Here is an 18482-nt window from a genome sequence, read left to right as displayed (position 1 = left end):
TATTGTTCTACAATATAGAAAATAGTCACAATACAGAAAAACCTATGAATGAATAGGGGTGTATCAACTTTTGACTGGTACTGTATATATTTTTAAAAGTTATTTAAAGTAATTAAAAAAGTTTGCTGCATAGTAAAAGAGAAATAGGCAATACATGTCAATCAATTCACATGCCTACAGCCATATTTCACTGAGTCTGAGCAAAATGAAGCAAGGAAAAAGAAGTACTACACAGGAGATCGAGGCTATTATGTTGGTTATACACAGCACACTCGATGCCGGAGAATAAAATGTGTGTTTTTGTTTTGTTCATCTGGTTTTGTTTTTTCATGTGAATGTCTGGCTACTATTTGCTATTTACTTAAATAAATGTGTAAGTTGAATATTTCTTGTTTAGGGCTATTGGTCTATTTTATTCTGTCTGTTTTACTCGATTCACAGCAGCATTGCAGGCGTATGATGATGTGGTGATGTGTGAATCCTTGTATTCTGTTGTTTATGCTGTGGTTTGCACATGGAAAAATAAACCCCTTCTTATGAAAAAAGCCCACTTGTTGCATTGGTATTTTTAATGGGTCACAGATACTCATCCTTTCTAAATCGTACATTTTAATCTTGGCGGTTAAGAAGTGTCTGCTACCGGTCAGAAAAAAAGAGCATCCTTCAGAACAACTGCATGGTTCCCACATTATATTCACAAGAGATATAACAATAAATGCTCCAATTCTAGTTTGTGTAGCAAGAAAGACATTGTGAAGAGTCTGTTACTTTTAATCATTGAGTCAATGACTGACAACAACCAGCATTTAGTAGCCATTAACATGATGCATTCACCCTGTCTGAGTAAGGATGAACAAATCCCCAACTTATACAGGGTGTTTTAGATATAGTTTTCGAAATTGAGAATTTTTCTTACCTTTTCTCGTCTTTTGTAACCAGCAATGTTTGTTTTTCTCACTCGGGAGTCAGAGACTCCAACCACTTTGTGAAAACAGCTCTGCTCTGCTTCTTTTTTTTTTTTTGAGCTGCATGGGAGTAGCACTGCAGTAAATTAATGTATATGACTTTCAGAAAACTGAGAGAAAAACCTACACACTTTAGATTTACTCAGTTTCTGTTATTATGTTAAGATTTCTGGTCTTAATTTATTAGCGTTCTGTTCATGTTTTTTATCAAGACAGAAATTTATGAATCTTCAGTCCAGAGTCCAAGCCAAAACTCTCTCTCCTCAGATCTCACGGATCTGCTTCACCATCATACTTCCTCTCACACTCTCCATTCTTTTGATGCCAAACTCCTATCCATACCTCTCAGGACTAAACATCGGAGTTCGGGCGACAGAGCTTTCTCCATTGCTGCCCCTTCCCTTTGGAACTCCCTCCCCAAACACATCCGTGACTGTACTGACCGGTCTAGTTTCAAATCATCTTTAAAAACTCATCTCTTCAGAACCGCATATAATACAATTTTGGATTTATGTTTTACATGGTTTTCCTGTATTGTTTATTTTATTGCATTAACCTGTTTTAATTTTGTTTTTACTTTGTAAAGTGTTTATGAGTATTTAGAAAAGCACTCTATAAATAAAATGTATTATTAAAACTGATTTCTTGTAAAATTTTCTGCTTTGGACTTTTACCCAAGCGACATTTTAATTTCTATGCAGGAATTAATACATTGCCATTTTGTCGAAACACACAAAAAACCCACTGACTAACAAGAAAGAAGATTCTTTCCTTCCTTCCTTCATTCCTTCCTTCCTTCCTTCATTTATGTATTAATGATTTTGAATTTCACTAGCATCTATTTTTAATCTGCAGGTTTTTATTTATTACATCATTGAAAGAGAAGAAAGAATGATCACAAGTTTTGTGTTGTTTTCGATCAGTTATGAGGATATGAATCATCAATGAATCAAATCAAATCAAGTTTATTTGTACAGCGCTTTTAACAATAAACATTGTCGCAAAGCAGCTTTACAGAATTTGAACGACTTAAAACATGAGCTAATTTTATCCCTAATCTATCCCCAATGAGCAAGCCTGTGGCGACGGTGGCAAGGAAAAACTTCCTCAGACGACATGAGGAAGAAACCTCGAGAGGAACCAGACTCAAAAGGGAACCCATCCTCATTTGGGCAACAACAGACAGCCTGACTATAATATTAACAGTTTTAACAGGTATAACCCTCAACTGTCCTCATGGGGCCGTCCTTCACAGGAGCGGTGCAATAAAACTCCGACCAGACACAGGGCACCAGGATGGATCAAGCAGGTCCGAGGGGCAGAAGAGGCCAGCATCTCAATCCCAGGATCAACATGTAACTCAGAGGGACAGATGGGGGGGGAAGAGAGAGAGAGAAAGAAAACACGTTGTTAGGTATGCCCTAAAAATGACAAGTATTAAATCTGTGTGGTAGGCTCGCAGAAACGAGAGTCTTTACATCAGGCATAACACACAATGGCATGTTAATATGGTAAAAAATATATCATGACCTGCTCTGGCTGGATGCTTGATTGGGTGATGGGAGCACACTCCTCAGCAATGATGAGATGCAGATGGGACCCTTAGGCCTGGCCAAGACAATTCAGTTACATTTCACCGGGTCTGGGACATGCGACAGAATGTCTGACGGCCGATTCCCTGCAGGCTACGATAGCCAGTCGAGGTCTCCACCCTCTCCACCAAAAGATTTCCTGTTGACTCCATGTAACTCAGAGGGACAGATTTGGGGTGGGGGGGAGAGAAAGAAAACACAGGTGGTTAGGTATGCCCAATGTCACCTGAATAAGTAGGAACAGTATACATATTGCACCGAGTACAAGCAGGGACTCCGGCAACTAACTATGACAGCATAACTAAAAGGAGAGAGCCAGAAGGTAACACAGGCATGAGGGAGCCCCGGGACATAAAGCAGCCAGCCACTACACCGTCAACAAACTCGAGTGAGCAAGCGAGTGGGGACTGACAGCATCCATACATCCCAGTTTACCAAAACACTCTATGTCTGAGGACCCTCCAGGACCCTTTACCTCATAAACACCATTAACAAAAGGCTTGACTAAACAGATATGTTTTCAGCCTAGACTTAAATGCTGAGACTGTGTCTGATTCCCGAACAGTACTTGGAAGGCTGTTCCATAACAGTGGGGCTTTGTAAGAAAAGGCTCTGCCCCCTGATGTAGCCTTCACTATACGAGGTACCAGCAGATAGCCTGCACCTTTTGATCTAAGTAGGCGTGGCGGGTCATAGAGGAGCAGAAGTTCACTCAGGTACTGTGGTGCGAGACCATTTAGTGCTTTAAAGGTCAATAGTAGTATTTTATAATCAATACGAAATTTGATTGGGAGCCAATGCAGTGTGGATAAGACAGGCGTGATGTGGTCATATTTTCTAGTTCTAGTAAGGACTCTTGCTGCTGCATTTTGAACTAACTGGAGCTTGTTTATGCACTTATTGGAACATCCAGACAGTAAGGCATTACAATAATCCAACCTGGAGGTAACGAAAGCATGGACTAGTTTTTCTGCATCATGCAATGACATTAAATTTCTTATCTTTGCAATATTTCTGAGATGAAAGAAAGCTATCCGGGTGATGTTATCAATGTGAGTTTTGAATGAAAGACTGGGGTCAATAATCACTCCGAGGTCTTTTACTGCTGCACGTGAAGAAACAGAAAGGCCATCCAGAGTTACTGTGTAATCAGAAAACTTACTTCTAGCTGTATGTGGTCCTAGCACAAGTACTTCAGTCTTGTCAGAGTTAAGCAGAAGGAAATTTATAAGCATCCAGTGTCTAATATCCTTAACACATTCCTCAATTTTATTAAGCTGGTGTCTCTCATCAGGTTTTGCAGAGACATACAACTGTGTGTCATCAGCATAACAGTGGAAACTAATACAATGTTTACGAATAATATTGCCCAGAGGTAACATATATAGAGAAAAAAGCAGTGGACCCAAGACAGAACCTTGTGGAACACCAAACTTTACCTCGGTATGTCTAGAAATATCACCATTTATATCAACATACTGATAACGATCAGTTAGATAAGACCTGAGCCAGGAGAGGGCCATTCCCTTAACTCCCACAACATTTTCTAGTCTATCCAGAAGAATGGAATGATCAATGGTATCAAATGCTGCACTAAGGTCAAGCAACACAAGTAGCGAGACACAGCCCTGATCAGACGCCAACAGTAGGTCGTTTACTACTTTAACCAGTGCTGTCTCTGTGCTATGATGAGGTCTAAATCCTGACTGATACATTTCATGGATGTTATTCCTATGTAAATATGAGCATAACTGCTGTGCCACAGCTTTTTCAAGGATCTTGGAGATAAAGGGGAGGTTTGATATTGGCCGATAATTGGACAGCTGACAGGGATCAAGGTCAGGTTTTTTAATCAGGGGTTTGATAACTGCTAGTTTAAAGGATTTGGGTACATAGCCAATCATAAGAGAAGAATTTATTATTTTTAGAAGCGGTTCAATTACTCCAGGCATTATCTGTTTGAATAGATGTGTCGGTAAGGGATCTAGTACGCAAGTTGAGGCTTTTGATGTAGAGATTAATGAAAGTAATTCAGTTTCTTTTAGGGGAGTAAAACATTCTAACTGATGATCTGATACAGTTATATTGTTAACTACAATGAACAGTTTATAACTTCAAAAAAACAGAGTTCATGTTAAAACTGTAATTAATTTCCTGGTTATACAGTTATACTTTGTGACTATATAGGACACTACTATAGAAGCAAGTTATTTATAATCACGTTGTCTGTTATCACCCAAATGAGGATGGGTTCCCTTTTGAGTCTGGTTTCTCTCTAGGTTTTTTCCCTCATGTTGTCTGAGGGAGTTTTGCTTGCCACCGTCGCCACAGGCTTGCTCATTGGGGATAGATTAGGGATAGACTAGCTCATGTTTAAAGTCACTAAAATTCTGTAAAGCTGCTTTGCGACAATGTCTATTGTTAAAAGCGCTATAAAAATAAACTTGAAACTTTAAGAAGGTCCTGGAAGCATCGTTTTCCATATAAAGCAGGGGTGCCAGGGTGAAATTGGTCAGGGGGCCAGATTGTTTTCAAGTGGGACCTCAGGGGGCCGCATTACCGGCGTGACAAGACCAAACACTAAACAAATAGACATACTATTTGATATCATTTATGAATATAAATATTATTTATAAATGTTTGTTTTTTTAATAATAAAAAAACAACAAAATGGACAAGGACACATAAAAACACAACTAAACTGTAAATTACTTTGATCAGATTTATTGACAACTTGCACATAAAACCATGTCAATACACAGGCCTAATTAGAGGCTGCACCTCTCCCCTGCTTCCCTGCCCACTGTGTAACTGTGTTTTGGTCTAGACCAAAAGGCAGGACGCAAAGTGTGTAAACATAGTGTAGTATTCATGGCGGCGCACACAGTTGCAGCAGCTCAGGGTCCTACCAGTCGGTGTAGTGTTTGGATGTTTATGTTCGTCTCGTGTTTGTTTTTGTGTACTGTCAGTCGAGCGAATAACATCTACAGCCGACATGACCTCCTTAAGATCGGACTACGCTACCATAACAACGTTTCTAGCGAATTTATCCGACTGCATAAGATACCGGCAGAGATAGCGAGAGGACCGGGCTCTCCATGGATTACCATCCCGGCGGGGAGGAGGCGGAGGCGGCGTCGGGAGAGAAGGAAAAAGCGGGGTTGCAGGGCTGGCGCGCTAGCCAGGCTACGTAGGCAGCCACTCAAACCACCGCTTCCTAGTCTACTCATCTCCAATGCCAGATCCCTGGCGAACAAGATGGATGAACTGAGGCTACAAGTGGCAGCCAATAAACACGTCAAAGATTCATGCATCCTGCTCATCACGAGACCTGGCTTCATCAATGCATTCCGGACTCTGCTATCGAGCTAGCGGGCCATACCACACAGCGCCACGATCGGACAGCAGAGTCCGGTAAGAGGAAAGGAGGACTCTGTATGTACGTGAATAATAGCTGGTGCACCAACACAGTGATAATTGACCGCCACTGCTCTCCTGACATAGAATATCTGACCGTCAAATGCAGACCTATCTATCTTCCAAGAGAATTCACCGTTGTCATAATAACTGCTGTTTACATACCACCGGATGCTAATGCTAACTCGGCTATTGCACTGTTGCATGCAAATGTTAGCAACAAGCAGAGTAGATACCCTGATGCTGTACACATCATAGCTGGGGATTTTAATCATGTGGACTTAAAAACAGCTCTCCCTAAACTCCATCAGCATGTCAAATGTGCCACTAGGGGTGACAACACTTTGGACAAAGTATATTCAAACATCAAAGGGGGCTACAGGGCTAGTCCCCTACCACACCTGGGCCAGTCAGACCATGTATCACTGTTTCTAATCCCGGCATATGCACCCCTCAAGAAAACCGCTCCCACCACAGCAAAGACTGTTGCCACATGGCCAGAGGATGCTACCATGCAGCTGCAGGACTGCTTTGATAGGACCAACTGGGATATTTTTGAACATCAAGACCTGGACGTGTTCACAGTCAGTGTTCTTTGTTACATCAAGAACTGCATAGACACTGTCACAGTGCACAAACGTATCCGGGTCTACCCAAACCAAAAGCCCTGGATGACCCGGGAGGTCCAGCAGCTGCTGAAGCAGAGGAACATCGCCTTCAGGACCGGCGACAGAGGCCACTACAGTGCAGCTCGAGCCGACGTGAAGAGAGGAATCAAAGTGGCCAAAGCAGACTACAGGAGGAGGATTGAGGACCACTTGGAGAGCAACAACAGCAGGCAGATGTGGCAGGGTATCCAGCACCTGACAAACTACAAGACCAACCCCAGAGCCGCCGAAGGTGATCTTGCACTGGCAGAGGAGCTGAACATTTTCTTCGCCCGCTTTGAGGTCACAGCACTAGAGGCCCAACAACACCATGCGGCCCACAGCAGCACTGTCCTCACTCTGGAGGAACACGAGGTGAGGCGCTCGCTGCAGGCTGTCAACCCAAGGAAGGCGACGGGCCCCGATGGCGTCCCGGGACGTGTGCTGAGGGACTGCGCTGACCAGCTGGCTGGGATCTTTACCAGGATCTTCAACCAATCACTGGCAGTCGACTGTCCCACCCTGTCTCAAGTCCTCCATCATAGTCCCGGTGCCCAAGAAGCCCCACATCTCCGGCCTAAATGACTACAGACCAGTGGCACTCACCCCAGTGATAATGAAGTGCTTTGAAAAACTGGTCCGCAGTCACATTACATCAGCCCTGCCCCGCAGCCTTGATCCCCACCAGTTTGCATACAGAGCAAATCGATCCACGGAGGACGCCGTGGCCACAGCGCTCCATGCCGCCCTGTCACACCTGGAGGGGCAGGGGAGCTATGTGCGGATGCTCTTCGTGGATTACAGCTCTGCGTTTAATACCATCCTCACACACAGACTGGTGACCAAGCTAAGAGACCTGGGGCTTCCTCACACAACCTGCATGTGGATTAACAGCTTCCTCTCTGACCGCAAACAGAGAGTGAGAATTGGCCACCACACATCCCCAGCCCTGAGCCTCAGCACTGGCTCTCCTCAGGGCTGTGTGCTTAGCCCACTGCTCTACTCTCTATACACACATGACTGCTCTCCTGTCCATCAGAGCAATACCATCGTAAAGTTTGCAGACGACACTACAGTGGTGGGGCTCATATCTGGGGGTGACGAGTCCGCCTACAGAGACGAGGTAGAGCAGCTGGTGTCATGGTGCGTGGCCAATAACCTTCTCCTGAATACCTCAAAGACAAAAGAACTCATAGTTGACTACAGAAGGAAAAGAACTGAGATTCCACCTCTAACCATTAACAGGCAATGTGTGGAGAGGGTAGCAGACTTTCGCTTCCTGGGAGTCAACATCGAGGACAGTCTGTCCTGGAGCGTAAATACCTCTGAGCTGCTGAAAAAGACCCAACAGAGACTGTACTTTCTCAGAATACTCAGAAAGAACAACATCACACAAAGACTGCTGGTCTGTTTCTACAGAGCCTCCATTGAAAGCATACTAATATACTGCATATGCATCTGGTATAAAAGCAGCACAGCAGCTCAGAGGAAAGCGCTTCAGGGGGTCATCAACACCGCCCAAAAGATTGTTGGCTGCCCTCTCCCCACACTGGAAGAACTTCACCGCTTGCGGTGTTTGAAAAAGGCCCAGAACATTATAAAAGACACCTCACACCCTGGCTATCCCCTGTTTGAACTGATGCCCTCAGGCAAGCGGTACAGAGTAATCAGGGCAAGGACAAATAGATTTAAGAACAGTTTCTATCCCACTGCAGTCACTTGCCTTAATGCTGCTAGAAACTAAGGAACTCTGCTTACATACAGAGAATCTGTTTACATGATGTATGATGTCTGAACTGTGTGAATGAGGCAACTGGAACTGTGTAGGTATGTGTGAGTGTGTGGTCTGTGTGTTTTGGGCTTAGGCCACTGTTTATTGCTTTTTACCCTATTATTTTACCCTATTTATTGACTCTTTGCACTGACTGGATAGCACTTTCAATTTCGTTGTACTTGTGGCAATGACAATAAAGACATATTCATATTCATAAAAAAGATGGCCCTAAGTAGCCCTAAAGAAGTCAAAAGATGTGCCAAGGTTAAGTACTCCACCAACAGGCCAAGTGACTAAACATTCACTAGAACTTAATAATAAAAATACATAAATAACAGATGGTACATTAACTTAAACAACTCCCACAAACTCCCACCCCCACAAACATACCCTCCCAATCATTACTTCACAGCACTATGTTACATGGGCAGACAAGCCAGCTACATTTTACATGTCGAAGCCAGAAGCCTTTTATTTTTCACCAGCTTGTCCACATTGGGGGACAGGCTCTGGGCCGTGGCTATTTTCATGACATCATTGAGATGTCCATGTGTCATACGATTGCGCATTTTCGATTTATTAATATTCATAACTGAAAATGCCTGCTCACATAAACATGTTGTCCCAAACATACAGAGTATTTTACCTGCAAATGCAGTGATAGTCGGGTACTCAGGTGGCAACGATTGGTAGAATGATTCAATACCAACAGATTTGTACATGTCCTTCAACCGCGTGCAGCATTGCAAGTCTATCAGTTCCATTTGCATCGCCTCAGGGACCTCGGAAGCATCCGTGGTGAATGGAGAGCCAAAAAACGCAAAGTCCTTTTCCAGTTCAGTGAAAACCGTGAATCGATTGGCAAACTCGTGCATGAGATCGGAAAGCAAGTTTGCATACTTGTCCATGCTCTGATGACTGACAGACAGAGATTTCAAACAGGGGAAGTGGGCTGCATTGCGCTGACAGAGCTGTGCCTTCCATAACGCAAGTTTACGTTGAAACGCACGGACACCGTCATAATACTCGGTAACGAGTTTGTTGCGACCTTGCATATTAACATTCAATAAGTTCAGGTGTTCGGTAATGTCCACTAAAAAGGCAAGGTCCCTGGTCCATTCGGTGTCGTCCAATTCCTCCACAGGCTTCCCTTTCGCCTGCATGAACTCGGCTATCTCTTTGCGCAATTTGTAGAACCGTTTGAGCACTGCGCCTCGGCTCAACCAACGCACATCGGTGTGATAGGGAAGGCCCTGGTGGATGTCATTTTCAGATAATTTTAAACAGTCTGTGGCGCGAATTGGACCGATGCAAATGGCAGGCGCCATCAGGCAAATCTCCGCCTCTGACGTCAATGCGATCGGCAGTGAAAGACAGGCAATTGTTCTGTAATAATTGTTCGATGGGGTGCGGCAGACATTGATGGCTCTCTGCCGGCCGAACGATTAGAGGGCCATCAGCAAGGGGGCCGGATTAGATGTTCATTCGGGCCGGATCCGGCCCGCGGGCCGCCACCATGGCACCAGTGATATAAAGGAACACACTTTAAAGTTTCTTATTCACTCACTGTTTCTTTGTTCCAACTTCACTGACTCCTTAATCATTAGAGGCAGTGAAGTCCATTAGAACATGGACCCTATCAAGTACACCAGATTAGTTTTCTAATCCACATCATGCTTGCTGAGAGGCAGAGCAAAATGCCTGATTATTAGGGCTAATACTGTGTACAAAAAAAGGTCCAAATTTCAAGGTTGTCGGAAAGCAGATTAATTCTGTCCTTTGCCATTTAATAAGCCATAAAGCTCTGTCACAGCACCTTTTTTTGCCTCATTGTAAAATATAAAATGATCACTATTATTAAATTACTCTCCAGCTGGCACATCCAGACATTTACCTGACACCAACACAAATATAATTATTGTTTTTCCTCCACAAGACTTCCAGCTGATCCCCTCTTACACTTGTCGAAAATGAATAACCAGATTGTTCAAGGCTTATTTATTTTTCTCCCATTTCCAAGGTCAGTAAGACTATAAACATGCATCACCAGTGCAATCAGGACGTCAGGAAAAAAAAGGATACTCTGAAATAGTACTGAGGTCAGAGCATCAGTCAGGATGTTTCAGAAAAGGTGCCACTAAATCTCTATAATCTGAGAACTACCTTTCAGATAGACACGTAGCCAAGACACAACAGAATGAAAAGATAATTCACTGAAGAAAGAAAGTCTTGGTTCATTCAGCTAGAGGAAACGTGTACCTGCATAAGGAACAGGAGCATCTTTGTCCAAGGCTACTAGTGGAGGGTCCAATAGGACAGTGTCCATGTTCTCAGTGATCACTCCATGGTAGGATGTCTCAATCCATGGTTTGTGCTTGTTCACTGGAAAAGAAAGACATAAAAAGAGTGAAAGTAAGTCAGCAGATTCTCACATTCTCACAGTAATCTGCTGCAAATTCACACCTTTTATTTAATTTTATCTCTCATAATTCCTTGTGTTATCTTTAATATAAGGAAAGCAATAGACCAGGCATTTTTACATAGCTTTTTAAAAGAACATTTGTCACTGCTGACCTAAATTAACTGCACCAAAGAATTTATTTATAAGTCATATTCAGCACTGAGTTAAGTGCCAAATAATTGGGTGTGCTGGATCAATTGCTATTTTATAAGCTGTCCAACAGTTCACCAAAAGGTATATTTCCCACACTGGAATTAGTCATGCATCTCTAGGTGATTTTGGAATGGCTTGTCTTACATTTATATGCACACAAGGGGTTATTAAGGTGTTACATACTGCCCCAATGCTTACACAGGGTTTACAGAAGTACTGTGAAGCCTCGATAAGCAATAGAGACAGTGAATAATACCTCAACAACCCCAGGTGCGCAAAAACTCAATCTATTAAGGGCAACCTATGAATCATTGTCAGAGGTCCAAGCAGGGGTCAGAGAGCAGACAAACAGCAATAAACTACAGTTATCCATAATGTAAGACAGGAAAAACGGGAGGGTAAAAAAACCCCAAACAAACGAAAAGTCATGCAGAGCACGATACTTGCAAAAATGACAAAGAAACGGAAGTTATGGTCGATTAGGTGTTTTTGCAAGATTTGACTTTGGTGACCTTGACCTTTGACCTTGACCCACCAAAAACGAATGATGTCTTTGTGCGATCCTAGTGAGTTGTCCTGTGCATTTTGGTGAAGATTGGTCAAGAAATGACGACGCTAGAGCACTAGCAAACAAACAGACAAACAGACAGAACAACATATTTGCAAAAATCGGTGATTTTTGCAAGTAACAAACAAACAAATGGACAGATCAACATACTTGCAAAAATCTCTGATTTTCACAAGTAAAAAAAAGCATGAAACTATGAAGCAAGACACTAAGTGAAACAGTTGCTTCACAATGAAGGGGACTCGGTAGAGGGCATACCTCCGCCAAGCCACATTTTAGAATATCTACAAAAAAATCCTGGATCCACATACCTATCCGGATTTACATCAAAATTTGCAAGAAACCAATTGTTCCTTCACCCATGGCCCACCTTTCCTCAACATTTCATGAAAATCCGTTCACTACTTTTTGAGGTACGTTGGGAACAGGCAAAAAAAAAATCCTGGATCTGCATACATATTTGCATTTGCATCAAAATCTAATCACTTGTTCCTTGTCCCGTCTTTCCTCCAAATTTCATCCAAATCTGTTTATTACTTTTTGAGTTATGTTGGAAAAAGTAAAAAAAAAGGAGGCAAAAACATAACCTCCAACAAAGTTGGTGAAGGTAGCAAAGGAATCAATGAGATAACACAGAACAGGTGCACACAATAGAGAAACAAAAACCAATGACACGACAGGGCAGAGACAAGAATAAACCAGAACCCATAACCAAGTACATGACTTTCATCACCATGGGAACCTAATGGGAAGGTCATGTCACTTCCTCTAGCGGGAAACTTCAGAAAGGCAGTGAGGCGAGGAAACGACTCTCCAAACATTTTAACTAATTGGATGGCTTTATTGGTGAATTATGCCTCCAAAAAAGAACTTTACAGCCGAGGAAGGACATTAAAAAGTCACTCGACTTTCTGGCGGAGGAAGTTTCTGTTATTAAACAACAACAGAAAACCATCATGGACCTGGTGATGGAAGTGAAGTCGCTAAGGCTGCAGAACGCCGAAAAGGACTGGCGTCTCGCCCACCTGGAAAGCAGAGTTGCTGAACTGGAACAGTACACCAGGATGAACGACGTCATCATCACTGGGATTCAGATTAAACCCAGGTCAGATGCAAAAGCGGTGACAAGGGAGGGAGAATCTGACAAACTGAGCAGCAACTCCATGGAGCAACAAGTGTCGGCATTCCTACACTCAAAGGGAATCGATATTGATTGCAGCAATGTCAAGGCCTGCCACATTCTACCCAGGAGAGACAAGGAAAACACTGCCATCGTAATGAGATTCGTCAATCGAAAACAAAGCTGCATTGCCGAAACAAGGAAGAAAACTGAAAGGTACAAACATCTACATCAACGAGTACCTGACAAAACACAATGCTGACATCGCCAGAGAAGCACATCAACTGAAGAAAGAAAATAAAATTCAATCTACATGGATAACCAACTGCAAAGTATTCATTAAGCTGAATGGTACACCAGAGGAGGCTAGAGTTCTGGTCATACGAAATATCAAGGACTTGGACAAATACCAGTGATGGCTATCGGGACTGTATGGTAATTAATACTGACGTGACACTACACCAAACTCAACCATGACACACACCGAAATAACTTTTTCATCCATTACTCAGAATACTACTCGGGTAACGCAAATGCTTGTTGATTATGAAAACCTGGAACTGAAACGACATGAATTCACTGACCATAAACTATTGGATATAGAAAATGACAGACCCAGACAATAACTTTTTGTCAACCATTAATGACAAATGCCACTATTACACAGAGGAACAGTACAATCAGTCCAGGGCAATTCCATGTAAATGTCAACCTCACCATGCAAAAATAAAGCAACATGTAATACATCAAAACCACTCCCAGAGATATCACCTAGGCCTGTATTTTACAGATGTGAATAAGTTGAACCAATTTGTAACCAACCTAATATGTCACTGTCAGTCTTTCTTTCTTATAATGTAAACCCCAAGCTAAAATCAACTTTGATCATGTACAATTCTATATTATTGCCACAAGCCACAGAAATGTATGCTAAAATCCACAAAACAGCAAAACAATAGCCATCCTAAATATTATTTAAGAACTTTGATAGTTTTAGCTGATATTTAAAGAGTTTTTCAAAGGGTTATGGTGGTTAAATTGCTGATTTTCTAAACATATGCCATGTCTATTTCAGACGCGTCACATCCATAACGGAATTTCGTCACATCCATAACGCTGACTTTTCCTTCCGAAACTCTGCATGAAATACAAAATATTTTAAACAAAGATTTTTTAATATTCACCTTGGACCCCTCTATCAAATGGATATCTCCATTTCGACATTAGGTTTACAATTTCACAGAGTTTGATAAAAATGTACAGTCACCCAAGAAAAGTGATACTTTTTCTGTCACATCCATAACGCATCTTTTATTGGCATTTTCTGGCATGCCCTAGATGTACTATGGGAATTGTTCTTGTTCTATCACTTCTCCAGTATGGTACAGCCTTAAAATATGCAACACCTGTTTAAATACTGGGAGACAATAAAACATGCACTGGGTCATTTGTTGCCATTTTGAGTTCAAGTGTCATGTCCATAACGCTGGAATTGCTCTCCACTAAGGCTGTGGGAAAATTATCAATAATACACTTCAATAGCAGAAGCATGTACGCTAACTTCAAACACATCAAGAAATACTTAAGTCAGTTTACTCATCCATTCATCATAATTGCCATATCGGAGACTTGGACTTACATGGAGAAAGGAGTGGATTTTGAACTGGCTGGATATGAATTTAATTATATAAACAGGAAAAATAAAGGTGGAGGAGGAGTGGCGGTGTATGTGGACTGTAATTTGAATTATAAGCTAATAGATGGCATGACAACAGTGACTAATAATTTATTAGAATGTTTAACAATTGAAATTAATATTTAAAAAAGTAGAAATGTATTAATTAGCTATATAGATAATATATAGAGCACCAGAAACTAGCATAGAGGCATTTAAGGACTAGGTAGAAAAGACATTTACAGTAGATAATAAAAAAAGTTATCTTCATTTGTGGGGATACAAATATTGATCTGTTGAACCCTAATAAGCACAGTATGACTGAGGAATTTATTAATACCATGTACAGTATGAGTCTTCACCCAAAAATTACCAGACTCACCAGAATTACTGACCATAGTGCTACTTTAATAGATAATATATTTATCAATGGCATAGATAATAACATTATAAGTGGAATATTAATCAATGATATCAGTGATCATCTACCATTTTTTACAATTTATGACTGTAATTGCAAGAGAAATGTGACAGACCATAAACTTAAGTACAGAAGAGTTAGGACAGAGGAAGCCATGTTTGCATTAAATAATGATTTATTACTGCAAGACTGGGAATCAGTTTATACAGAGAATAGCATTGATAGAGCATATGATAACTTTTTAAGTATATTCAAATTATTATATGATAAGAATTGCCCACTGAAGCAATATAGTACAAAACAAAACTATAATGACCAACCTTGGATTACTAAGGGATTACAAAATGCCTGTAAGAAGAAAAATACTCTATATAGGAAATTTATTAAATTAAGAACCAAAGAGGCAGAAAATAAATATGAAAAATATAAAAACAAGTGGGGCGGCACGGTAGTGTAGTGGTTAGCGCTGTCGCCTCACAGCAAGAAGGTCCGGGTTCGAGCCCCGTGGCCAGCGAGGGTCTTTCTGTGCGGAGTTTGCATGTTCTCCTCGTGTCCGTGTAGGTTTCCTCCGGGTGCTCCGGTTTCCCCCACAGTCCAAAGACATGCAGGTTAGGTTAACTGGCGACTCTAAATTGACCGGAGGTGTGAATGTGAGTGTGAATAGTTGTCTGTGTCTATGTGTCAGCCCTGTGATGACCTGCTGACTTGTCCAGGGTGTACCCCGCCTTTCGCCCGTAGTCAGCTGGGATAGGCTCCAGCTTGCCTGCGACCCTGTCGAACAGGATAAAGCGGCTAGAGATAATGAGATGAGATGAGATAAAAACAAGTTAACAAGTATCATAAGGAGATGTAGGAAGGATTATAATGGCAAATTAATAGATAATAGCAAAAATAATATTAAAGGCATTATTAGTATTTAATAATACTATTTAATATATTATATAAATAATATATTAAATAGTATTATTAAAGATTGCTCTGGACAAATACATTACCCTAAATACTTTAATGACAAAGATATCGAAAATTATAACATGGATGTAGTTGCTAATAGTTTTAATAATTTTTTTGTTAATGTTGGACCAAGATTAGCTCAAAATATCTCTGATCCGGTAACAAATGATGATTGTATTGATAATATTATAAAGAGGAATTCTTGTTCTATGTTTCTTACACCAGTAGATGAGAGGGAAATTATTGATATAGTTAATGAATGTAGTAATAAAATGTCCACAGATTTAAATGATATTGATATGAAACTAGTGAAAACTATTATTGGGGGGATTTCTAAACCATTAACATACATCTGTAACTTGTCATTTCAAACCAGTACATTTCCAAGCAATATGAAAATAGCAAAAGTAATTCCATTGTATAAATCTGGGGACAAACACAACTTCACAAATTACAGACCTATTTCTTTACTTCCTCAATTCTCCAAAATTCTTGAAAAACTATTCAATAACAGATTAGATAAATTCATTGAAAAATACAAACTACTCAGTGATAGTCAATATGGATTTAGAGCAAATAGATCAACAGAGCTGGCACTAATGGAATCAATTGAAGAAATCAGTAACTCTACAGATGATAAAAAAATATGTCGCTGGGATATTTATTGATCTCCAAAAAGCTTTTGATACTATTAATCATGCTATATTAATTAATAAGATGGAAAAATATGTGATCAGGGGAGTTGTATTAAATTGGATAAGAAGTTATTTGAGCAACAGGACGCAATTTGTGAAGTTGGGTGACTCTGTGTCATCTAGTTTGAACATTGCTTGTGGTGTCCCCCAGGGGTCAGTATTGGGTTCTAAACTGTTTAACCTTTATACGCAGGGTGCGATTTGTCAAAAAAACAGAAGGGGGGATGTTTTTTTTAAATCATGAAACGTCACAAAATTAAGGTAACAATAGGCTAACAGCTCAATAACATCCGATGATATCAAATGAATAACACTAAATGAAAACGAACACTAAACCAGAGATAGTAAATTCATCTTCCTATCTCTGACTAAATACACGAACACTAACACAACAAAGTTCGCATTGCTTGTCGCGTTGCTGTGATGTTTCTCTCCCTCCGGATTAAATGGACAGTGACTCGGAAATCACTGAAATACATGAATACTAAATGAACAGTTTGCTCTGATGGCGCAGTTCATGTGGCCTTTTCTGCTTTCCCGTCGGTGCGCTATCCGCCGCGTTTCGCCCTTCTTTAATCCACATTTCTGCAAATTTCTCAGCAGGGAAGGAACGCACGTCTGGTCCATTGACAGCGAGGAAAAGAAGGCTGTTCAGTGTGGATACATTCATTCTGTTGCGCTCATCAGTAAGGATGTGATTCATGGCGCTAAATCCACGTTCACACTCTGATTATCTACAATGTATCTATTTGCTGGGGATGTTCGTAGGGTTGCCAACTTTCTCATATCCAAATGAGGGACACTTTGTTCCGGGTGCGGACAAGTACCGGTACAGGCCCTGTACACGCACCCCAGCGCCCCAAAATAGTTACAGTACCGAATCGCCTTTAGGTGAGTGTTTCAAATGTAGGCCACTACAAATTCATTTCTAAAATAGAGCTTTTAAAAATTAAGACCAATTAATGGATATTTCTAAGTAACTTAATGCAAAATAACAAACAATTCTAATATTATTGTCTCATTTTTTTCTTTTAAACTTTGGCCAAATAATTCATCAGGCCATATTTATGAAGGCAATGTCATAAACTGAAAAATGATTTGCTGTAGCTGTAAAACCCTGATACAGTGAACCCTCGCTATAACGCGGTTCATCTTTCGCGGCTTCGCTGTTTCGCGGATTTTTTTTTTTTTACAGTGCATTGTGTTCAGAACACTGAACTTCAGCGAGTGGCACAAGAATGGGACCCGTTGATGTGTTGCTCGTTACAGTTTTCAAATATAATCGAAGGTGGCATGTCTGTTTACAAGAATCTTCTTGCCCAGAAGAAAAAAGAGTGCCAACAACTACCCATAACTATGTTCTTCTCTCGGAAAAAGACACCTGCACCACAGCCTTCAGCAGAAAATGACGCTACAGCGGAGCGGAGTCAGGACAAAGAGGCACAGTCAGAGGGACTGTGAAATACGCGAGTCGCAATGTGTCTAACCTCGTATTCATTATTAAAAATATTATTTTACAGTATTATTACAGTATTATTATTTTAAAAGTATTAAAAACTGTCATAGTTATTTGCAAGAACGTTTTTTTTTATTCCTTAAACAAATGCTTTACATTTGTATTGTATAATAGTTGTAAAAAAATTAAGTTGACTATTTCACGGATTTCGCCTATCGCGGGTCCTTTTTGGAACGTAACCCCCGCGATAAACGAGGGTTCACTGTATTTGCTTAATTGTCCATTTGAAAACCCTAAGAACCTTCTGCAATGCTTCATAGCAGAAGAAGAAGAGAGACAGACATCACAAAGGCAGGACTAAGGCAGAAAAGCTCCCCCAGTATGGACCCTTTTCACGTGACGTCACGACAAACGCGGCCGCCATTTTGGACATGTACTACCAGTAGTTTACCACAGCCAGCATTGAGGAACGGCAGCAAAGAAAGTGTTTATTTTCAGCAAGACTTCCATCATGCCACTATATTGTTGTGCACCTGGATGTAGTAACCATCAACAAACAAGGCAAGGGTTATCATTTTATCGGA

The 18482-nt window shown here is 41.0% G+C and overlaps 1 protein-coding gene across 1 annotated transcript in view; it reads right to left on the bottom strand.

Moving 5' to 3' along the window:
* The window catches only part of clstn2a (calsyntenin 2a), a 206335-nt gene extending 194484 nt beyond the window's left edge, over positions 1–11851 (bottom strand). The window contains exons 1-2 of the mRNA XM_060917795.1: positions 11836–11851; positions 10655–10777 (exon numbers count right to left, since the gene is read on the bottom strand). Coding sequence (XP_060773778.1) covers positions 10655–10777; positions 11836–11851 — 139 coding nt within the window. The remainder of the gene's footprint in view (positions 1–10654; positions 10778–11835) is intronic.
* Between the last annotated feature and the right edge of the window lie 6631 nt (positions 11852–18482).

This window comes from Neoarius graeffei, chromosome 1 (assembly GCF_027579695.1).
Source record: "Neoarius graeffei isolate fNeoGra1 chromosome 1, fNeoGra1.pri, whole genome shotgun sequence".
NCBI lineage: Eukaryota > Metazoa > Chordata > Actinopteri > Siluriformes > Ariidae > Neoarius > Neoarius graeffei.
This window is presented reverse-complemented; position numbering and strand designations above follow the sequence as displayed.